Raw genomic sequence first — 15,510 nt, 5'->3', positions numbered from 1 at the left:
CAAACAATCAACATCCTCTCAACCTAGCAGCATAACCTGTCATATTTTGTTTGTATGTCCTTTCTCTCTCATCAAAAACTTTCTTCAAATCTTCATTCTGTTTAGTTGTATCTTCTTATATTCAAAGCATTTCACTCAACAAAGCAGACTTCAAAGTTACTTTGGACTGGATAATTCTTACCATGAACTGGGGTTGGTGCAGTGTGCTCCCTGAGAAATGGTAGGTTTGTTCATTGGATGTGCACAAACATCACAGACTTTTCTTTGGCCACTGACAGTTGCAGTTCCTACCTCATCTGATGGCATACTGTGACAGCATGTCTCACCTACAGGAGTGGTATCAAACAATTAATAAGATCTAGTTAACAGTACTTGCTAGATCTTAACACTGGATATCATGTGACATTAAGGGTACTTGTCGCTGGAAAAATAAAGGTTACATCATAGTCTGATCAAAATTCAGTTTTTAAGCCATCTTCTTTTAAAACTACATAGAAGCAAATACCACCAGTTCTCAACTTACAATGGGTTATGTTCAAATTCCTTTCATAAGGTTATCCTTCAGAGTTAAGATCTCAATTTCTCATAGACACAGTGTTGAAAGAAGTGATAAGATTCCTAAGGCAGCCTACAAAAGACTTTTTATTCCATTTTAGGCTGAAATGTTGTACATTTGCAATGAATAATTGTAGATTATGATATATGCAACATAAACATCCATTCTCACATCAATTCCAATGAACACACTTGTCTTAAAGGGAAAGCAACAAACTTGTAACTGGTATAGGTGGCAGCGAAGGTGGCACTCCCTTTCAATTATGGTGGCAATACAATTCTAAGTCATAAGTTGTAAAGTTGCATGTACAGTATCAATACAGTGTACAACATATCTGTGTCAGAAGTGGAGAGGACTATGCGAAGGGGAAGACTAAATTGGAGATGGAAGGATGAATTGATTGAAAATTTGAGTGCTTGGACCTAAATAAGCAGAAGGGTATATGGCATGTATAGGGTAAAGTGAACTGGAGTGATGTGGCATAGAGAGGGGTAACTTGTTGTCAGTGGACTAAACCAAGGTATATAAAGCAATTGGGGAAAACCACAGAAAGTCCTGTGAGGCCTGGTTTTTGAAAGGGGGCTATGATTTCAGTGCACAATGGCTGGACAATAGAAGTGAAAAAAGAAGCCTTTATTTCATCTGTTCCTGGCACTACCTTGCCAATGCAAGTAACAGGGAACAAATATGAAGAAAAAAAAATTTCTTTCTGAAAATATCTCTTCTCAATCACTGAACTTGTAACTTCATTTTCCCAATGATACAGAAACTATCACATTTACAGAATATGAAAAATGATTACCCCTCAGTAAATATTCAACCGCCCCAAATGTGAGGTTAAAAGTAAAGGTTCTGGTGGTGTTCATGGCATAGTTGACAGGTGGAGTTAATACTACCACCGTTGGCTGATTCCTCTGCCATCTCTCCTGCTTGTTGCGGTAATAGAGCCCAAATCCTTATGTTGTAATACTTTGTTTCTCAACACATTGTACAAATTGATATTCCATTTCTCTAAAAACATGAGAAAGGAAAGAAGATATTCAAAAGTTTCCTACTAACAGTTCTACTCTCATGAAAGAACTTATGTTTTTTCTCCCTAATATGATTACATTCTTAGTAATGTAGTATTAATTCACAAAAAAGCCATTAGCCAATCTCATAAATGAAGCTGAAAGTAAGAGTTTTGGTGGTGATAGAGGAATTAACAACATAACCACTGGCTTGTCATTCCATTATCACTCCCATTTGTGGAAGTGATGCAACATGAATTTTCTTGTACTCTGTAATCAATTGCAATCAATTTGCTGTACAAATTAAAATTTTGTCATTACATACACATGAAAAAAGAGATAAAACAATCTTTTTTCTGGAAATATCTCTACTACATCATGAATGACCTTACATAACACTGTTTTCTTACTAGTATGGAATCAACCACATTCATAGTAGAGCAAAATATGAATCCCCCAATAAGTACTCGCCAATCCCATGAGTAAGCATGGAGGCAAAAGTTTTGATGGTGTTGGTGGCACAGAAAGTGTGTGAAGTTCAGAGTTAAAAGAGTGACTGATGACTTCTGTAGATATGCAGAAATTCATTTCCTGATGAGCTATTGTTCCTATTGTGTAAAGTAGTGCTGCATGTTTGATTTTGCTCCTGTGGTGTCAGGGTGATATGATGTAATTTTGACATCTTGTGCTTATGAAAAGACCTTAATGTTGAGGCTTACTAATACTAATGGGAGGTCATGTAGGAAGACTGAAGGGAGTTCGAGAAAGAACTGCTCTTCAAAGAACTCCACTGTAGGATTTAAGCGATTTAGAAGTGACATCATTGTGAGTGACTCCGCCAAGGAGGCCGGCTATGAAAATAGCCAACCAATTCTTATTCACTGTTGTGGAGAGTGGTATCAAGTAACTTTAGTGTGAAATGTGTCAAGGAACAATGTCAAATGCTTTCCACATACACAATGCAGATGTGGACAAGAATATCCAGGGGAATAGAATAGTTCTTCATTTCACAAAAGCAAAATAACCAGGACTGTGTGTGAGTACTGTTTTAATGGAGGAATCTGTAGCTATATTTGAGGAAGCCCTCCATCTGAATTGTCCTGTGATTTGACAGAAGAAGGTATATTTGGCTACAGACTGTGATAAGTGTCAATATGACTAAATTTACACTTCTGTAAGTATTCAGAAGAGAAAGTGTTGTTTCTGAAGAATATCAGCAACTCTGAAGCACATCATACTGCTGCATAGAAATACATTCTTTTCTTATCCAAGATGTAATAAATCAACCTTAGGCTCATATTCTTGTGCATAAACATAAATCTTTTCATACATAAAATACCATAAACCAACCTTGAAGGTATAAATTTTGCCGAGACAAGTGCAGAATACGGAGCTGGTCCTCAAGATAGTTTCTGCATACTCTTTCTGCCTTTCTAATCTGATTACGACCCCTGGACCTTACCGAACCCAAATAGCGAGCCAAGTTCGACACACGGCTTGAGTAATTGCAATTATTATAATCTAGTGAGATTTCCCGTAACTGCAAACAAAGAACAAGGACTATTACATACAGTACTACACAATCTTGTGCAACATTGCCAACTTAGACCATGCAAAATCTAATTAAAACAAATCAGTTTCAATTATAAATACTGTACTTTCCATTACTCCCAACCTCTAACATCTATACCCTAGAACATCTAAACCATCTATGCAAAATGCAATGCTCATACAGTCATTCTAAATCAACACAGCTTGCCTGTATCAAATATCTACACATGTTATTTCCTGCAGTCATCAAGTCACAATACAAAGGCTATAGGTATCTTTTTCCAGATATTAATCGACCCAGTTTGTTACAAACTGGGCTATACATGTAGGTGACCTGCACTCTAATATACAAAAGATTATGAAACAGTAAATTTCATATATTTATGGGTGAGTATAAAAAAGGGTGTAATTGAAGCTTAATTGATACTACAGTACAAGCTGATAAAAAAGAGCATTTAAAAAGATTTGGACACAAATTATTAGTTACTAACTTACTACATGAGAATTAAATGCGAGTGTATTAAACCCTTCAGTACTGACCAAAGAAAAGGTGTCTCCTGAGGATTAGCAAGAGTGGTAAAAATCTGAAATAATAGTGCTTTATCAGCTACTCAAGCAGCCAAGCAGAAACAGCATGTTACTGACATTTAAACCTTGGTGCAATGCTAGGTCTTTAAACTTGGACATGCCACTGTTATAGTTTAAACCAACTACATACCAAAAAAACTAAGAATCATCCTTCGCTTATAGGTGTGACCTCTTTCCACCAATGGTTACCTATATGTAATCAAGAGGCTTCAGGATTTTCTTTAATTTCCCTCCCCCTTGATTCCAAAATTCTTTTTATCTCACGGTTAACATCTTTCCTCTCTTAATTTGGACCTATGCTGCATCTCAGAATGGGAAAGCTGTCACCTAATTTTAACTAAACAGTGAGAAAATTAAATTTCTACATATATCCCATCCTAAATCTTACACTTTTCCCATCAATTTTCAAGACAAAAATACAATTGCACCTTAACATAAACATGCTAGACATAGCCCTATCTTCTACTCAATCCTGTAAATCCCACAGTGTGAACATTGCAACAGATGTGATCAGGTATTTCCTTTAAAGAATTCGTTTGAGAAAATATGAAAAAAATTGAAGATATTAAGAGCAGGGGTGTATGATGTCTCCACGGTTGTTTAATTTGTTTATGGATGGGTTGTTAGGGAGGTGAATGCAAGTTTTGGTGAGAGGGGCAAGTATGCAGTCTGTTGTGGATGAGAGGGCTTGGGAAGTGAGTCAGTTGCTGTTTACTGATGATACAGCGCTGGTGGCTTATTGGAAGGAAAACTGCAGAAGCTGGTGACTGAGTTTGGTAAAGTGTGTGAAAGAAGAAAGCTGAGAGTAAATGTGAATAAGAGCAAGGTTATTAGCTACAGTAGGGTTGTGGAACAAGTCAACTGGGAGGTAAGTTTGAATGGAGAAAAACTGAAGGAAGTGAAGTGATTTAGATATCTGGGAGTGGATTTGGCAGTGGATGGAACCATGGAAGCAGAAGAGAGTCACACGGTGGGGGAGGGGGCAAAGGTTCTGGGAGCGTTGAAGAATGTGTGGAAGGTGAGAACATTACCTCGGAAAGCAAAAATGGGTTATGTTTGAGGGAATAGTGGTTCCAACAATGTTATATGGGTGCGAGGCATGGGATATAGATAGGGTTGTGCAGAGGAAGGTGGATGTGTTGGAAATGAGATGTTTGAGGACATTATGTGGTGTGAGGTGGTTTGATCAAGTAAGTAATGAAAGGGTAAGAGAGATGTGTGGTAATAAAAAGAGTGTGGTTGAGAGAGCAGAAGAGGGTGTATTGAAATGGTTTGGTCACATGGAGAAAATGAGTGAGGAAAGATTGACAAAGAGGATATATGTGTCAGAGGTGGAGGGAACAAGGAGAAGTGGGAGACTGAACTGGAGGTGGAAGGATGGAGTGAAAAAGATTTTGAGCGACTGGGGCCTGAACATGCAGGAGGGTGAAAGGCGTGCAAGGAATAGAGTAAACTGGAACGATGTGGTATACTGGGGTCGACGTGCTGTCAATGGATTGAACCAGGGCATGTGAAGCATCTGGGGTAACCATGGAAAGTTTTGTGGGGCCTGGATGTGGAAAGGGAGCTGAAGTTTCGGTGCATTATACATGACAGATTGAGACTTAGTGTGAACAAATGTGGCCTTTGTTGTCTTTTCCTAGCACTACCTCGCACACATGTGGGGGGGAGAGGGGTGTCATTTCATGTGTGGCGGGGTGGCGACAGGAATGAATAAAGGAGACAGTATGAATTATGTACATGTGTATATACGTATATGTCTATGTATGTATATATATGTATACGTTGAAATGTATAGGTATGTATATGTGCATGTGTGGACATGTATGTATATAAATGTGTATGTGGGTGGGTGGGTTGGGCCATTCTTTCATCTGTTTCCTTGCGCTAACTCGCTAATGCGGGAAACAGCGACAAATTATAATAAATAAAATAAAATCTAAATAAATAATACATTAAGCAGTAGAGACAGACAGGTTGGTTGGAGTGTGAGTTTGAAGAGAGAGGCCCTGAAGGATATGGGATGTATTAAAAACTTGGAAAGGATATGCAGCAGATGGAACCTTGGGAGGTGATGTAAGCCACTGGGTGGGTGAGGAAACTTAGGCCATGAGTGTAGTGAGGAGTGTATGGAAAAAAGAGAGCAAAGATGGTAAATTTGATGGTATAATAAATATAATGAATGTGAGGCACAGGCCAAAAACAAATAAGTATGGAAGAGGATGGATGTCTTGGAAATGAGATATTTGAAGCAATATTTTATGTGAGGATGGTTGATCAAATAAGAAGTGACAGGGTAAGAGTGGGGTCTGTCAGTAAGAGAAGTAAGTAGAAAGGAGCTGAAAAGGGTGTGCTGAAATGGCTTAGACGCTTGGTGACTATGAGCAAAGAGAAGCAGACTAAAAGGGTATACTATGCATGTTGGAAGTATAAGGATCAAGGAAAAGGAGGAAGCAAAGTGGGAGGTGAAAGGATGGAATGAAAATTACTTCGACTTATCAGGTCCAGAATGTGAGGGAAGGTGTGAGGCATGCATGGGATAAGAGGAAACTGAGGCAGTAATATAAAGGGAGCTAAGTGTTGTGAATGGGCTGACCCACAGGATATATGAAACAAAAACTGAAGCAGTGATATACAGGGAGCAAAGTGGTGTCAATGGGCTGAACCAGAGCACACGCGAAACAGTCAAGGGAAACAACGGAAAGGCCTGTGAGGCTTGGCTGTGGATTGGGGGAGTGGATGTGTCTTTCTTTGTCTGTTTCCTGGTGCTTCCTCACTAACATGGGAAATGGCAATCAAGTATCAAAAAAAATCTTGAATGTCACAAACACTTCATGTTATAAAATTTTACTTACCAAAGTAAAAGGATCATTGACAATATGGTATGGGTTATCCGGTGTGAAGAGTATCAAAGCAGGGCCTTCCTTTAAAAGTTTATCTAATGCCAAACTCTTGGTACCAGGTAGGTCAAGCCATGTGGCTGTCTCATCTAACCGTCTCATTACCCAGTTACTGATGCCCTCGCTATCTGAAGAAGCAGCATTTGTAAATACCTGCAAAGTTAAAAAAACTTAACTAAAACACTATATGCACACATGCACATAATGGACAGCTCCTATGTAATGATTATATCTGTCAAAAAATCCTTAACAGAGGTCATAGCAAGTGGTTTGGTGAAAAGAGGTGATGAGAGCCTTGTTTAAGATGGCATGTGGCAGGGCAGCAGAAGAGGATGATATTTCATCTGAATTCCTTAAGGGGGTGACTGTGTTGTTGATTGGTTAGTTAGGATTTTCAATATAAGTAGGGATTATGGTGTGGTGCCTAAGGATCGGTGAAATACATGCTTTATATAAAGGCATATGGGACTAATGCAAGTGTTCAAATCACAGAGGTACAAGTCTGTTTCGTGTACCTACAAAGTTGTATGGGAAAGTAATGACTGAGAGGGTGGTAGCACACCCAGAGCATTAGATAAGGGAAGAACAATGTGCCTTCAAGGAATGATAAAAGATATGGTTATCAGGTGTTTGCTATTTAAGATATAAGTGAGAAATACTCAGAGTAACAAGATTTGTATGTGGCACTTATGGACATGGAGAAAGCACATGATAGGGTTGATAGAGATGCTCCGTGGAAGGTGCTATGTATAAATGGTGTGGGAGGAAAGCCACTACAAGCAGGAGGGTGGTCTGTTGTGATGATGACTGTTTATTCTGTATATGGATGGAGTGGTGAGGAAGATGAATGCATGAGCCTTGGAGAGAGAAGCAGGTACACAGTCAAAGTCTGTTTGAGAGTGGAGGAATCTGGGAGGTCAGCTGCTGTTTGTTGTGATATGGTCCTTGTGGCAGGTTCAAGTATGAAACTGCTAAAGCTGGCATATAACTTTGAGAGTTGTGTGAAAGAATAGTGAGACTGATGTGAATAACGGCAAAGTTACTAAGTTTAGGTTACATCACAGGTAAAATATAAAGTATATTTTCATAAAGCTCACTTTTCCATAATCTTCCCTTTTCACATGACCTTTTTTTCTTACTCTTAAAACATAAGAAAATTTCATATACTATCCCATAACAAATGACAAAATATTCCTGTGAGGTTCCTTTCAAGTTTAATGACCAATTAACAAATGCTTTTATAGTTTCATAAATGTGTAACTTTCTCTTCAATCCTTATACATAGTTTTTAACACCATGAACAATAGTGTACAAATGTATAAAAGTTTGAAAACTTACCAAAGTAGTATTCCACAGCACTAAATGGACTGATTGTGTTGCATTGAAGGACAGGGCTCTAGCAACACGATGATTGGTGACCACACCCCAAGCAATAGAATTAGTGTTGTCATGTTGTAAGGCACGAAGAGAAGCCAGGTAGTACAAGTTAAAGCCTTTTGGCATATGACTCACTGAAGTGAAATCATAGAAACCAAGTACAACAGCCTGCAAAATACAATTCATGAAAAAACAAATAATACCCTTTACACATTAAGTATTTCTAAAATCATCAAGGATGAAAATATGCAAAGCAATTTACTTTAATGGAAGAAAGTTCTAACAATTTCAAATTTTACTACTGAGCATCTACTGTAACAGGAAAATCAATAGTCGTATCGCCCTCTCTAATGACAGAAAAAAAAAAATCCATGATTCAAGAACCAACAATCATACAATGTCCTTGGCAGCAGGGAAAATCAGTATTGCTAATCAAACAAGATATGCAGTGGGTGCTACAGCCAGCCCTATCTAATGAGAAAATCTTGTCATAAGTAGTCTCAAACAGGAACTAAAGTCCACTGTTACGAGAGATATATGATTATGAATTATTTTACCAAAACATCAAGGTTGATGGTTACCTGATATAGTCACTTCCAAGAGTATAAATGGTATATGTGTTAGAAGTGGGGGGACTAAACTGAAACTGGAAACCAAAATGCAGATAGAAGAATGGAGTAAAGGATATTTTGAATCTTGACATTTCCTAAAAAACTTATAACACCTCTATCATAACTCACCCAAGCAGCCAGGAACTTCTATCCTGCCATGGAAACAGATGAAATATTGGCAATATCATATGGGATTATTCATCACGCATCTGGCAACTTGCTGAGCATGTGTACAGACAGGTCTACATTCTTATACTAAAGATAAATTTTTACTGAACTGGCCATCTTTTAACCTACAGTGAAATAAATTACACAATTCCTTGTATTTATTCTATACTTACACTATGTTCCATCTGCAACCTGGCAAGATCGGAGTGGCTAGCAACATGGGTGAGTGGTCGCAATGTTCTTGAAAGAAACTGGATAATATGTCCAGCGTCCCGTGGTCCTCCATAGGCTAAAGCTTTTGTTTCCATACCAGATGCAGATCTAACATGAAGTACAATTGCTGGAAAGGTGCGTATCTTGTACTTGGTTTTGCATTCTGAATATGGATGCCAGCAGTTGATTGCAGCAAAATATATCTGAAAATAAATTTCTTACTAGCAATCTAATTCTCAATTATCTAAACTATGTTTTCATAAAAACAAAGAAACAAATTTCAAAATATTTAGTTGGTAACCTATATCACTATGGGCAGGGAAGAAAGATACTACCCACATCTATCTATCTATATCTCTGATATTTGTTCCCTCTGGGAACTCCCTCAAGGGGGTGGCCATGGCAAAAGTCTCCATAACAGGTGAACTCCAGTTTCCATACATCTCCTTTAAATACCTAGTCCACTCCCAGATATCTAAAACACTTCAGTTCCTTCAATTTTTCTTAAATCTATATATACATTATCCATATCCTCAGCCATCTTACTTCATTCATCCACCACTCTTACACTACAAAAGTACTTCTTTACATATCTTTTGATAAGTTTGTTGCTTAATTTCATTTTCTGTCCTCTGGTTGCTCAATACTGCATCTCTTAAAGAATTGTTCAATGTCCACAACACTGTGTTTAAAAACTTTAAGGTTGTGATTAGGCCATCCCTCCCTCTATTCTCTTCCAAAGTAGGCAAATCTAAAGCCTCCTGCCTTCCCTTTAACTCAGCTATCTTAACTTTTGTACCATCTTTGCTGCCCTCTTCTGGACATTCTCTATTAGGTTTTTGTACATATTCTAGTTTTGGCCTTACATGAAAAATGAATAGCTTGCTAAATAATTCATTGTCTATATACTTGAAAGCTACTCTAATATCTGCTCACAGACAGTTTATCTTTACCATTCTCCTAGTTAATGAGACTCTGGCAACTTATCTGAGAAAGTCAACACCCAAGTCCTCAGCACACAGAATACTGAACCTCATTTTCCACAAGATTATAATCATATTCAGGCCTTCTTTTACTCTGTTCCATCCTCATTTCTTCATTTGCTTGGGTTGAATTTCATCAGCCATGTTTTTCACTTTCCTCGTGACCTTTGCATTGTCTGTAAACATATTCAGATCAGAGTACATACTTCAAGGCAAGTCTAAAATTTACATAGATCAAGAAGTGTAATGGTCCCAGAACAGATCCTTGTGGCATTTCACTGGTCACAATGGCCTATTTTTAGTATTTCCTTTGTCACGCATCCTTTATTCCCTTCCACCAAGAAAATGTATTCACTGAAGGAGTTTCCTCCTTATTCTTGCCATGTGATCCAACTTCATAATCAGCCTCCTATTCAGTACAGCTTCAAATGCTTTCTGGCAATCCAGATAAAAAGAAGCCACCTAACATTCCCTTTTTGTCCAAGACAGAGCTCACTCTCTTGTAGTAATCACAGCACTGACAGGAAAGTATGACTCATTTATTTCATGAGCATGGTCCCAGATGGACATTTGTCTGGTGGGGTGGTATTTAAGCCCGAGTCGGGAGGGTGGTTGTTTAGTCCTTGCTGGGTCATTTCATGATGTGTGTGTTTTGCCAGTGTTATGTTTGATGAAGGTGAAGGGATCTATGAGCAAAGGTTGCTGAGGAGTGGTAGGAGTATGCTTTTTATTTCTACTTGGAGGCTGATGTTTAGTCATGGATAGGTATGGGTGGGAGGAATCTGATGTTGCTACAAAAAAATATATGCGAGTGAATGATGCCATTTCTTCATTTATCCCTGACAATGCCTTACTAACTTGGGAAGCAGCTTACAAATATGAAAAAAAAATACGTGGTACTGTATACTGAAAGCCCCATAAGTCAAAACATCTTTTTAAATGACAGGATCTTGGCACGTATTTTGAAACTTAGAGATAACAGATGAAAAGTCTTGAGAAGCAATACATTTTCTACAGCTGATAATTAGTCAAATTATGACTTGATGGTGATGAAATGGCAATTCAAGCATAAATGCATTATGTATCTGAAGGCGCTGAGTTAATTTTTAAGAAAAATAATTGTATTTCATAATTTTGTGCACTGTGGGAAGACTGAAAAAAATCAAGTGCACACCAAAAGGGTTAACAGGGATAAATACATGCAGAAAGACATTACTACACATAACATTCAAAGTGACATAGTTGAACAGATACAGATCATCCAGTATCCTACTAAATTTGGCATTACATTTTAAAACTTGGCATATAATTTTGTCAGTGTACCTGTTCATAGTGATATCTAGCAGCTTTCTCCACTTCCCAACGTAGGATCTGAGAGTCTCTATCCCAAGGAGCATAATACACAACTAAGGAGAGATCTGATGCCAAAAGACGTTCTGTCAAGCCCACAACATCTCCTGTGTAAAAGTCCGTCACAAGGGAGTGATGAGGGAAGAATGGCTGTGGAGATGGAGTTTTTCTTGTCAATGGTCCTCTGTAGAGAATGTAAAAGTTAGAGCTTATTTTTCAAACAGAATTTAATTACATATGCAAAAACTGTTTTTGGAGGGTATTATTGAAATTTGTTTTTGTTTATTTTTGTCAATACAATAATCCATATCCCAATCCTGAGCAAGATGGAAAACATTTCACAGTGAAATCAATAAAGCATGCCCTCACCAAAGTCAAAAGTCAGTATCATAACAGGCAAAGATAATAAAGAACTACCATGTCAGGGAATCTTTATTCATTACCATTTTTTTAGAGAAAAATAATTTAATTTCTCAATGCGAGTTTGGACCACATCATTACCATTAAGTGAAAAGCAAAACAATTAGGTTGATCAGTCTATGACAGTATATCTAAACTAAAGTAGGTTTTCAAACTCTGATTGTTTCTCATAATCAACAGTGATGCAGATCCCTAGGACAGGTGCTCTAAGGATATGAATTACCAGGCACGGTGCAGGGGTATTTTACAAAAATCAGTCATGAATTGGGTGGTTTAAAAGTGTGGGATATTGTTTACCCCATGATGTAACAGAATTATATTAACTATATAGTGGATAGTACAACAATCATATTTAGGTTATCTTCCAAGTACAGGTTGTACCTCTCTAATTCGACACTCTGTGGTCTGGCAACTCTCATGGTCCGGCACATTTTGAATCTGCCACCACTGGTTATCAGTCTGTGGATCTGCCACCAAGGTGGCACTGTTGGCAGTGCTAAGATGGCAAAATCTGTTTACAATGCAGCTACGCTAATCAACAGTCCTGTTAATTTCTTATATTCACCTGTAATCTAGCCCTTCAAAATGTCATCCAAAAGATGAGGTGCAGAAGATGGTGCTAGTGCTAATAAGCATGAGTATAAATCATTATCTATGCTTGAAAAGGTGGAGTTACTGAAAAAATCAGAAGATGGAATTTCTACAAAGACTTTATGTGAGTACTGTGAGATCGAATCATCATCTGTGTATGACTTTAGGAGTCAATTTCTGTATTCTGGCATTTTTTGTGGTCCAGCAATGGCCAGGTCCCAAGGTTGCCATATTAAAGAGGTACAACCTGTATAATCCATCCCTAAGTAAATCTTTATAACAGCAAAGCTATAAAGTTTTTAAAATCATCATCCACACCAGTCAGATGCAGTTTTGTCAATGTAAGTTGAGCACTGGCAAAACTGCATCCTCTTTGGCTAAAAAAAAAAGAAAAAAAGTTCAATTTGGTAAATTTTCAGAGCTGAAAGAGTCAGATATCCATCAAGTCACTCTCCACATAATCATCAATTTCAAGTACTCCAAGATCATCTAGCAGAAAGCTTCTCAATTTTCTCCCTAGATTAGTCATAATAATGCATTCCTATTGGAATGGCTGACCGTGGGGAAAAATTATCACCAAGTAACACCTCAGCAATCATCCAAGCAGAGCAAATGACTGAAATTGAGGCAAAAAACTTGATGAGTAAATATCCATCTACAGGCATAATTCAAATTACATACATATATATATATCTGTAGAAATTAAGGGGTTGAATAATGCCAGGATGTAACAAAAGTTGTTCATTAGAATTGCTGGTGTCTTTATTTCCATAACTTTCTTTTCTGTCATTCTTTGACTTCATTCTTGTGATTATATTTCTCACACTTTTATTTTCATGTGTTTTATCACTTCTTGACTAATTAACATTTTCTTCACACTTCTCTTACCGATATTCATTCACTTCATACTCTGAGCTTTCATAATCACTTTTATTACATTCATCTATAGTCATATTTTGCATTTCATTTAACTTAACATTTTCTCAATCATTACTACAGTATCTGTAATTTCACTATTTCTTCATTATGTGAATTTCATCCTTTTCTTCAAAAGAGAGAAGGAGAGAGACAAAGGATGAGAGGGAGGGAAGAAAGGAAAGGGACAAGTACTTACTTATGAGTACCTATGATGAAGGTTTGCTAAAAGGCAGGCCTAACCTGTAGCATTCATTGCAGGAAAATCTTGATGTAAGAAAAAGTATTGTGTGTTACATGTTAAGTGATATTATGTGTGAGATGGAGAGACTGTATGTCTGTGGACTGAGAGACAGCAGCCTACATGAGGGTGATGTACAGAGAAAAAACTGCAACCTGGGTCAAACAAGTGAAATTTGACTGCCAATGAAAAGTTGGCTAACAGAGTGACTTCCTACCTACAAGAAAGAAACGAAAAAAGGGAAGAGAAGAAAGAAGAGAAAGGAGGAGAGGAGAAGGGGAAGAAAAAAGAAGAGAGAAGAATGAAGAAAAAGGAGACGGGATGAAAATAAAAAGAGAGAAAACATGAGAAAAGAGAAAGAAGAAAAGCAGCCAGAGGAGAGATGAAGACAGAAAAGGAGAGAAAAAGAAGAGAGAACATATAAGAGTAGAGAGTAAAGATACAATAAAAGACAAGGAAGATGGATACAGAGAAACTTTAATCGAAACTATATACATTCATGGATATACAATTTCAGCAATCTTTCACATACTTTTCACTCGTTTCTAGAACCATAAGGATGTATGAGGCCAATACATGTTAAGTCAATTCATTTCACAAGTTTTATATATGACAATCATTACATTACATAGAGAAGCAAAGTGAAAAAAAGCAACATAGAAAAATTCAAGGTTAATCAAGTTCTTTTATCCAATAGCATAAATCCCATGCAAGATCAAAGCCTGCACACAAGGTAAGCGAAACAAGAAGTTTATAACATCATTCTTTAATCCTTTCCTGCTGAGCTCTTTATTTTTACAATAGCTACATAAACAAAATCCATACTAAATATCCATACAAAAATCAAAAAAATCAATTTATAAAGAAATGAGCATGAAAATGGCAAAGTATCTGATTAATCAGCATTTGGCAAACAGATAACATAACACAGCACTATCATCTACTCTAGAAATCTACTAATGCTACGTAACATTTACAAGGCACAAGAAAATTTTAATGTGAAATCTTTTGCTTACCCTTCTGATGTTATAGCCCAGGAACTAAAGGAAGAGATTGCATATCATTAGTTTATGCTAAAGGTATAATATTTTCGAGTCCTGACTTACCATATTTACAAACATTTCTAAAAACGATCTTTTAGGTCTCTTTGGTATTTCTATAAAAACCTAACCTTGTCACCTTATCATCCTGATATTTAGTAGTCCACCATTTTTACAAAGATTTTAACAAATTCCTAGTTTATTAATGTGTTTTTAAACACTACACTTTGCATAAACAGTCTGCCTAAAGCAATTTTTACAACATTAACACATTAAAGTTCAAGATGCCATAAAACAATGACTAAAAACCTAAGACTACAGAAAGGACTTGAGTCCACTTCAGTAAATTTGGTATTTAGAATGACTGTTAAGTAATCTTTACATTTCTACAGGCTATATTGCTACAGTTAGAAAATATTTCCCCTGGGGCAGGCTTGGGGCTGACTTTCACGTCAGTTGCTAGTTTGATGCTTGACAAAAAACACAATTTCCAACAAATTCATCTATTAAACTTTCTCACCCTTATAAAAATAAACTTGTTGAAAGGCAAAATCCCTTATAAATTTCTGTAGTATATTTAAAAAAAACACTCTTACATTTTCTGAAGGCTGGAGCTTGTTTTTAACAACCAAATTGGCATGGATTACCTCATTTGCCCTTACAACAATTCACTTCTACATTAAGATCTTTGCCAACTATAGTTTTTTTGTGTTATTCCACTATGAGTAGTGAGGTAGTAAGAGGACTGAACGTGTTCAGAGAACTGTTTACTGTTTTCTGCCACTATCGTAACATAAAAGCATACCTATGATTCACTAATTTCATATCAGAAATCATCGAAGTTCATCCCAGTTAGGTAACATGAACACCACAGAATATCATCATTCACCTCATGATAGTGATGAAGATATACAACATGCTTTGTTTTGCATCTCTTTTGTACATTCTTTCTAATTTTAATGCAACCATCAAATCTTCCCATTTCTTGTCTTTCCT

General features: G+C 37.0%; 1 protein-coding gene across 4 annotated transcripts in view; it reads right to left on the bottom strand.

Moving 5' to 3' along the window:
- LOC139750416 (thioredoxin domain-containing protein 11) overlaps positions 1-15,510 on the bottom strand; it is a 42,399-nt gene that overhangs the window by 21,260 nt on the left and 5,629 nt on the right. For 3 of the 4 annotated variants that reach the window (XM_071665187.1, XM_071665188.1, XM_071665185.1), the window contains exons 3-9: positions 14,491-14,514; positions 11,281-11,491; positions 8,935-9,177; positions 7,944-8,150; positions 6,561-6,758; positions 2,917-3,106; positions 182-326 (exon numbers count right to left, since the gene is read on the bottom strand). In XM_071665187.1, coding sequence (XP_071521288.1) covers positions 182-326; positions 2,917-3,106; positions 6,561-6,758; positions 7,944-8,150; positions 8,935-9,177; positions 11,281-11,491; positions 14,491-14,514 — 1,218 coding nt within the window. The remainder of the gene's footprint in view (positions 1-181; positions 327-2,916; positions 3,107-6,560; positions 6,759-7,943; positions 8,151-8,934; positions 9,178-11,280; positions 11,492-14,490; positions 14,515-15,510) is intronic. The other variant, XM_071665186.1, reaches the window with a different exon arrangement.

This window comes from Panulirus ornatus, chromosome 9 (genome assembly GCF_036320965.1).
Source record: "Panulirus ornatus isolate Po-2019 chromosome 9, ASM3632096v1, whole genome shotgun sequence".
In the NCBI taxonomy this organism is placed as follows: domain Eukaryota; kingdom Metazoa; phylum Arthropoda; class Malacostraca; order Decapoda; family Palinuridae; genus Panulirus; species Panulirus ornatus.
The sequence above is the reverse complement of the archived record's forward strand: the minus strand, read 5'-3'. Positions and strand labels throughout refer to the sequence as shown.